This window comes from Nicotiana tabacum, chromosome 15 (assembly GCF_000715075.1).
Source record: "Nicotiana tabacum cultivar K326 chromosome 15, ASM71507v2, whole genome shotgun sequence".
In the NCBI taxonomy this organism is placed as follows: domain Eukaryota; kingdom Viridiplantae; phylum Streptophyta; class Magnoliopsida; order Solanales; family Solanaceae; genus Nicotiana; species Nicotiana tabacum.
The window spans coordinates 13,345,235-13,354,040 of NC_134094.1; the positions used below are offsets into that span (position 1 = coordinate 13,345,235).

The following is an 8,806-nucleotide window of genomic DNA, read 5'->3' on the forward strand; positions in this document are numbered from 1 at the left end:
TCAACAGGATGATGATACACCCACTAGTCCTGCTCCTGATGTTAACTCAACTAGTGATAACCCTGCTAATCCAAATGATGACCCATCTGATACTTCTGTTACTGCCCCTACTTTTTTTAGACAACCTACAAAACGGACGAAAACATCTCCTGTTTGGCCATTTTTTACACAACTAGTTCCACAAAATAAGGTTAAGTGTAAAACTTGTGGTGCTGAGTTAACTTTTAAATATGATGTTGGATCGGGGGGAGGGGAGGGGGGACTTTGGCTAGACACATAAAAAACACCCTAGAGATAGAATAAAATATGAACGTATGAAAGATTTGGCCTAGGGGAGAAGTATACCTAGTCCTAGCCAGGGTGACCCTAATACTGATTCAAATCAATTTCAACTGGGAATTAACACTGTTATCGGTGGTATTTTATATTATGATCCAAAAAAAAATCGGGATCGGGAAAAACTGGTAAAAATAGTAACTGTTATGTGCTTACCCTATAGTTTTCCTTCTGACCCTTCGTTTGTGCATTATATTAGAAAAGTTTTTAATCCTGCTTATAAAAGTTTTCCTCGCACAACCGTAAAGAGCGATATTTATAAATATAAGCATGAATATGAACAATATTTGTGTTATTTATTTACTCATATAAATTGTCGTGTTGCTATTACCACTGATATTGGTAGAAGTAGCAATGACTGTGATTACCTTACTGTTACTAGTCATTGGATTGATAAGGAATGGATAATGCAAAAGCGTATAATTGCTTATGAAGTTTGTAAGAGATACCATGTAACTTGTATGAACAAAAATTAGTATGTATTATGTAACTTGTATTTTGACACATCTTGATTAGTTTCTTTTTCGTCTCAATTGTGGTATTAACACCTTGTTGTGCTCATTCCATAGGGAAGAGAAGACTAAGAAAGATATTGCCATATTTTTTTAATGCTTTTATAATAAAATTAGAAGGCATTACTTTGAATATCTCTTTACAATATTTTTGTCTTTAAATTTTGAATTAAAAAGTTTAGGTCACAATTCTATAATAAAATTTACAAGGCATTGCCTTAGATATTTTTTTTATATTTTTTTGTCTCTAATTTCAATTCTAATTATTTTAAAAATAAATTAATATTTCAGCCGTTGGGCCCACTTAGCCACGGATCCGGCCCGTTTAGCCAGGGACCATGAGTTCGTGGGCTCGGGCCGGTTCTTAAAAATAGATCATTTAGCCCGGGACCGTTTGACCCGTTTAATTAGGGACCGAATCGGAACCGTTTAGACTGGCCCACTTGACCCGTTTAAGGCCCGGACCGGCCCACGTGCCACCCCTACTCTATACGAATTGAATTGTCTTGATTATAGGCTTGACTCTACGAAATTAGTTGTTATGCAAGAAAACTAGGCTTTGAATTTTCTTCTGCACCGTTAGATGCTTCATGTTATGTCTAAGGATTATCAAAATTTTACATGACAAAAAAAGTTTTCTTGGATATTAAATATATCTTATAATTAACGTAATTCTAAAATTTATAAGTTTTTAAAAAATATATGTATAATTTTTTATGATAACATATCTGAAAATTTGATTGTAATTAAGTAAACTAATTTTTTATGTTCTCACATAGAAGATGCTTGCAGCAGGCATAAAAGGTCAATTTATATTTATTTTTTTAATTTTATAGTGAAAACGAGTTGTTGAAAACTTGAAATTAGAAATGAACTTGAGCTCACGGGTTCGGATTCAAGAATAAATAAATTTTCGCTAGAGAGTAATTCTCTTCAATAGTCTTTACGTAGGACGAATTTAAATTATTCGGATTAGTGAATTTAAACTACCATATGATTAAACAAAAAAATAGTTACATAGTGGAATATTCAAATTTCTTAATTTTGAAATTTGTCCAACCCCTTTGCCCCCCTAAGAAAAAACAAACCCACCTGTTTGTTGCTTTATAAAATTGACAAAGGAGGAAAAAAACAAGAAGAGAGCGGGGCGAGTCACCGACTAAGCATTTAACAACGTCGTATTCGGGTCGTAAAATCTATTTAATTCACGATAATAAAATCCGCTTATTCTCCTTTTTCGTAATTGGGAGCTCCTCCTCAATCATCACGGAACATAGATTTTCGATCATATAATCACCGAAAAAGGTAACTTTCAAATCCCCAAATTTCACTTTTATTCTTATAATTGTTGTGATCACTAAGTTTTACTCAAATCACTCCTAAAAAAATATGCCAAAATAGTTTCTTTTATTATTTCATAGATAAGAGAAAGAAGAATTTCGAAAGAGTTGGGAGATGAACTGATTGCTAAACGTTTGAAGTTTGGGAATTGTTGTTGTTTATTGCTGAAGCTGCTGTCTGCCGTCCTCTCTTCTAAGGCATCTCGTTAATTAGGTATGTTTGTTTTTCCCTAAGCTGTATTTTGTTTTGTTATGACTGTTTTAATGCAAAAACCATCCTTCTGTGTGATATAGCTGCCCAGATCTGCTATTTCAAGTTAATTTCAGAATGGTTGAAGTGTTAATTATTGAATTTGTGAGGCAATCGAACTTTGTTATTCATGAAATGTGATTTAAGTTCTATGTCAATCTATTTTTTATCACTGTCTAATATGAAAAGGCGTGAGAATTAAGTGTTCGAATGAAGTGGGATTAGAAGCTTTCAACTGGTGGTCAAATTTCCAGATTTGAGTTAAAAATGAAATTCCAACTGTTCTGTAAATTGATCTGCTTTAGGATGTTGTTTATTTCCTTGCCATGAATGACAGACTTGCGATTTAATCTCCATATGTTAAAGAGACCTCGATTACTTCGTATATTGGATAACTCGATTTTATGGACTCAGCTTTAAGCAATGGAGTGCGTGTGGAACTGTTTGTATCTCTGTCTGTGAATTCGAATAATCGCGGGCAAATTTGTTAGAAGATGCCTCGCTATAAAACAATGATAACCATGGCTAACATAAACTCATTTGTGGAGTATTAAATGCTCAGTTATTTACTTTCATTTGGTTATGCAAAAGCTGTAAATAGTTAGGACAACAACAACAACAACCCAGTGAAATCTCACTAGTAGGGTCTGAGGAGGGTAGTGTGTACGCAGACCTTACCCCTACCCCGAAGAGGTAGAGAGGCTGTTTCCGAAAGACCCTCGGCTCAAGAGGACAAAAAAACAAAAGGAGACAATATCGGTATCACCACAGAAATCATAGGAAAAATAGGAACAACATGAAATCCAGAAGAAAGATGCAAAGCAAAAACAATGGCTAGTAAGTATGTCCGGAACTGAAACGTAAAAGAGTAAGACACGACATTGCCACTAGTTAGCTTAGACAAAAACCCTTCCAGACTAGTCTTACAACGGTACGAAGTAAGGCAAGACTCAACTACCTCCTAACCTACAACCCTAATACTCGACCTCCACATCTTCCTATCGAGTGCCATGTTCTCGGAAATCTGAAGCCTACGCCATGTCCTGCCTGATAACCTCTCCCCAATACTTCTTCGGCCGCCCTCTACCTCTTCTCGTGCCCTCCACAACCAGCCGCTCACACCTCCTTACCGGGGCATCTGGGCTGCTCCTCTGTACATGCCCGAACCATCTGAGCCTCGCTCCCCGCATCTTGTCATCAATGGGAACCACGCGTACCTTCTTCCGAATATCATCATTCCTGATCTTATCCATCCTAGTGTGCCCGCACATCCACCTCAACATCCTCATCTCTGCTACTTTCATCTTCTGGATATGTGAGTTCTTAACAGCCCAACACTCAGCCCCGTACATCTTTGTAATAGTTGTAGATAGTTAGTCTTTGTAATTAATGATTTAGATTCTGCCATTTTTTATAAATTACGACTAGTTTCCTTTCATGGAATTTGGAGTAAATGGACTCCAATACTACGCTGTTAGGCCAATGCCTTGAAGTCTATTAGGATTTGTTCCATGAACATAAACAAGCAATTAGGGAACTGATTATAATTATCCTTAGTCTTTTCACCGAAGCTCAACCAAAAATGAACTCCACAAATTCTCGCCCCATAATAATCTCAAATTAGTTCAGGAAAATATCGTAGTTTGCCGTAGGCGCGTTTAATAATAAATCATCGCGACCATGGGTACGGTTCCCGTGGCATGGTCATGATTCGTAATCCCCAATTCGAATGTGCGTTTCACGTGACTCGACCATCACTTCAAATAATAATAATAATAATAATAATAATAAACATGTTGTAAATCGCGGGTGCGTTTCACGTGACACGATTCGCAATGTGTTAAAAACAATAAGTGCGTGACATCGCGACTTATTTAAATGAATTCCATAAACACTAAAAGCAGTTAAATAAATAATTAAAAAGTAAAAATGCACAATAGGTTTTAAATATGTATTAAATCAGATAATTAGGCCAATTATTAATAGTTGAGCGACCGTGCTAAAATCACAGAACTCGGGAGTGCCTCACACCTTCTCCCGGGTTAACAAGATTCTTTACCCGGTCTTCTGTGTTCGCGGACCATAAATAGAGTCAATTTCCTCAATTTGGGATTTAAAATGAACCGGTGACTTGGGACACCATAAATTATTCCAAGTGGGGACTCTAATTAAATAAATAATCCATTTCGAATAATGTCACTTTAATTGGAAAAACTCTCTATCCCTCGGAAAAAAAGAGGTGTGACAATTCTAATTTGTCATATTGAAAAACCTTAAGAGGAAAAGTAGAAAAAGCTCGATTTTATGGTTTTATTCTTTTTTATAATTCATTGTAGTGCAATTACCGATAGTTTGATCAAGACAAAATTATCGAGTATTGTAATGAATTGGGTCCAAATGGAAAAGAATTGATATTGAGGATTCATATAGAAAAATCCAAACTATTTAATGAGCTTTTTGTTGTGAAATTTAAGTGTTGTGCTTGTTTAAATTGGGAATTTATGCAGATTTTAAATTTGATCTGATTATTTTGGTTCAAATTCAGAAATTTTTAAAAGCTAGGGCTTTGGTTTTTATGCATGATTGTTAATTCTTGGTGTACACAGCTTATTACTGCTGCGACTTTAGATTGTGGTTCAATCACTAATAACATGTTCTGAGACAAATTATTGAGTATTGGAGTGAAACGGGTCCAAATGGAACGGACTTGATAGGGAGGATTCATATAGCTGAACCTACTGTGGGATTGAGGTGTAATTATTATTGTTGTTGTTTTTGTTGATCGCATATTAATCTGCAACTTTAATTAACCTAAGGATGCTTCGGGTTTGCATACATCATTATCTCGTTGAAGGGCTTTAAAAATGTTGTATTTTTTTTGTCTTTGGGTGGCTTTCACTAACCATCTTGTTTTTTCGTGTTACCCTACATTAGAAATCAACTACTCTGGGTAGTTATATTTCGTGGAGTTGAACATGTTGTTCTCGGGTTAAATTTGGAGACGGTCTGAATTTGAAACCTGATATATTATTTGGTTCAAATTCGGCATTTTTAAAAGGGCTTTGGCTTTTTGCTGTTAACTATTAATTTTTGGTGTAAGCATTGTTCTGATTTTTAGATCCGAATTTGAAACTTCAAAGAGCTAGCCAGGTAGGGTTTAGAATTTTGATGTTTATGTAGTGATTTTTAGCGTGCACAGCTTTGTACTGTCTAGTCCAAATTTGAAACTTTGAAAGCTAGTGGTTCGAGTTTGGTTATTCAAATTAATGAGTTTAGTGTACATATTATTTAAGGTTATGATTTTAGCTCCAAAATTGGAACTCTGAAAAGATGTTTGGGTTTGGAAGTGTGATGCTTACATGTTGATTTTCGTATACAGCTTTTTCACTTCTAATGTTAGCACCTAGCTCCTTATTTGAAAATTTGGAAACCAGGCTTTTTAAATTTTGATTCTTAAACACTTTTTTTTTTTGGTGTATACAGCTTGTTGGTGAGAAACAGTCAACATGCCGGCCACAGCAGGTAGGGTTCGCATGCCTGCGAACAATAGGGTTCACAGTAGTGCAGCCCTACAGACGCATGGCATCTGGCAGAGTGCTATTGGTTATGATCCATATGCTCCTAGCAAGGAGGACGACAAGAAATCTACCCAGAAGGCGTCAACTGCAGACCCTGAAAATGCTTATGCGAGCTTTCAGGGTTTGCTTGCACTTGCCCGGATCACGGGATCCAATGCTGATGAAACTCGTGGGGCGTGCAAGAGGTGTGGGCGGGTAGGCCACCTCACTTTCCAGTGTAGGAATTTCGTGAGTGTTAAGGATGATAACAAGGATAAGGATCCGGAGGCGATTGAGGCTGCCGTATTGTCTGGATTGGAGAAGATCAAGGGGTCTAAGATGAAGGGAAAAGCAGAAAATGAGGAGAGCAGTGAAGAAGAAGAGGAGAGTGAGAGTTCTGATTCGGATTATGATTCTGAAATGGAGAGGGCAATTGCTGAGAAGTATGGGAAGAAGGTGAGTAGGAAGTTGAAGTCATCTAGGAAGCACAAGAAGAAAGACTCGGATGATGATGATGATGAGTCAGACTCTGGAAAAAGGAAAAAGCGGGGCAGATCAAAGAGGAGGAGGAGTGGGAAGAAGAAGGGACACAGTGATTCGGAGGATGATGATGAAGATAAGGATCGCAGGAAGAGGAGAAAGGAAAAGAGGAGGAAACGGGATGACTCATCAGACGAGGATGAAGATCGTAGGAGAAGGAGAAAAAGTAGGAAGGAGAAGAGGAGGAGGAGAAGTCATAGACATGCGGACAGTTCTGATGAATCAAGTGATGATTCTCCTCCACGGCGCAAGCGTAGGAGCAGGAAGACAGCCTCAGCATCTGATTCTGATGCCAGCAACTCTGATGATTCACGAGTTGGCAGGGACAAAAAACGTTCTGAGAAGAGGAGCAGGAAGCGTCATGATGATGAAGAGTAGTAATGGACTCGTGAAAGGAGATATACCATCTACTATTTGAATTGCAGGTCCATTCCTTTCTATGGAACTGCTTATCTAGGCACTTGGTGTGTATCTGTCTCTGTGTACTTTTATCTTTTTACCTCAACAAATACTCGTGTGCTTATAAGTCTCCCTTCATGGTCTCGAGTATTGTTTAACTGACGTTGCAGTATTGTGCCAGTTATTACAGAATATGGTCATCCTTGTTGAACTAGAACCTACATCATGTTATCCTTTTGATGGTTTTGCGGAGTTATTAATTACAACCCGTAACTTGTGCAACTTCGTAAGGTGTTTGTTGAAGTGATATATCAGCCTGTATTTACAATATTGATAACTGCATGTGTTTAAATTTTTCCAGAAAAATGTTACCATAGCCTTTTAACATTTGGTTGTGCAACACCTTTTTTATTTTGTTTCTCAATTCAGAAAATTATGTTTGGAATTCTGGGGGTATTGATTGCTGGTTATGCACAATGTCAAGTAGTGTCGAATACCATATGTAAAAAGAACGAAAGGATCATAGGGTCCAGTGAGCAAAAATTACAGGGACACGCCAGAATTGGAATTGTTCCTTACTGAATTAAAAGCCAGAAGCTGCTTGATTTGCTCATCTGGGAATAGCATAGAAAGTGTACCTTGACACATCAACACTTCCACACACTCACCACAAGTCTTCTTCCATTCCTTTCTTGTACTGCTTCTTTGAGTCAGAGCAAACTTAGACTCAATAAAAGAATTATATTTAGTTATGAGAAGAGATTATGGTGTAAGGAAAGATCGAGGGCCCTCAAGAAAATCTCGCCCCTCCCTCCACTTGGAGAATGATATCATTTCTAATCCTGTGCTTACAGGAAGAACATGGTGGAGTGCTTAGTCCCATTTGGTTAGAGAACCAGACTTGGACAGGCCATAATCTGGTTTCTGAGAGGCCATATTGATCATTCTAAATGAACTCCACAACTTGCGATAAGGCAGTTCCCTTGAGGGGTTAGCTATAAGCAGTTTTTGTTATAGAGTTGAATATTAATTAGTACTTTTTAAAAGACTGATGCCCTCATTGAATCACTAGTGTTATGATTTTAGCCTCTTAGGGGGTGGGTTTGGTATGAGGTATAAGGTGGGATAAGATGTAGGATAAAATTTATACCTTTTTTGGTTGGAAGTATAAATTTATCCTAGGATAGATTTATACCGCCAACCAAACAAGGTATAAATTTAATCCCAGACTTAATCCAGGATATCCCATCTTATCCCACCTTATCCTATCAAATATGAGATTATTTTATCCCATCTCTCATGTGGTATAAATTAGTATTGGGATTATAATCGCGGGATAATTTAGTCCACGTACCAAACGAGTAAGACTAAAGTATCAGAGTGCAAGAGTGTAGCTGAAGAGCTTCAAGCACTTGGTTGTAGAGATCTTAGGTACCTGATGCTCTTTGTAAACCAGATCAGAAACAATATACCAGATTTAGCATCTGCAACTTCCAGGGTCTTCTGAAATTAAGTTTCAGACAAGTAATCTTAAGTGTATTATATATTTATATTTTCAATATGAAATGACAACTCCACTATTCTTGGGACAATTGCATTAAATACCCTTAAAGGACAAGCTTTTTCAATGTAGGGAAGTAGGGCATGAGGTAGTAAATGATAAAATCCTCTTCCCTGACTTGAAGAGTTGCCACTTGTTGCATGAGAAACAAAATCTTTAATTACTACTATATGTTCTAATTAACTTCATCTTTTATTACTCTCCAGATTAATAAATCCAAATATCATAGGCTATGCTTCATAGTTCGAGATGGGCAAAGTCACAACATTCTCCAACTTTAGTTACCAATATTGCTTAATATCTGTTTACTT

The 8,806-nt window shown here is 37.1% G+C and overlaps 1 protein-coding gene across 2 annotated transcripts; it reads left to right on the forward strand.

Annotated features, from left to right (window-relative positions):
- Nucleotides 1–1,987: 1,987 nt before the first annotated feature.
- On the forward strand, nucleotides 1,988–7,241 carry LOC107799164 (CAX-interacting protein 4-like). 2 transcript variants are annotated; one of them, XM_016622249.2, is made up of 3 exons: nucleotides 1,988–2,153; nucleotides 2,250–2,402; nucleotides 5,922–7,241. In XM_016622249.2, exon 3 carries the CDS (start codon nucleotides 5,945–5,947, stop codon nucleotides 6,911–6,913), a length of 969 nt encoding a protein of 322 aa, XP_016477735.1. In that variant the 5' UTR covers nucleotides 1,988–2,153; nucleotides 2,250–2,402; nucleotides 5,922–5,944; the 3' UTR covers nucleotides 6,914–7,241. The 2 variants fall into 2 exon arrangements, with proteins under 2 accessions (XP_016477735.1, XP_016477734.1); XM_016622248.2 differs by having other exon boundaries at nucleotides 2,270–2,402.
- Nucleotides 7,242–8,806: the final 1,565 nt, after the last annotated feature.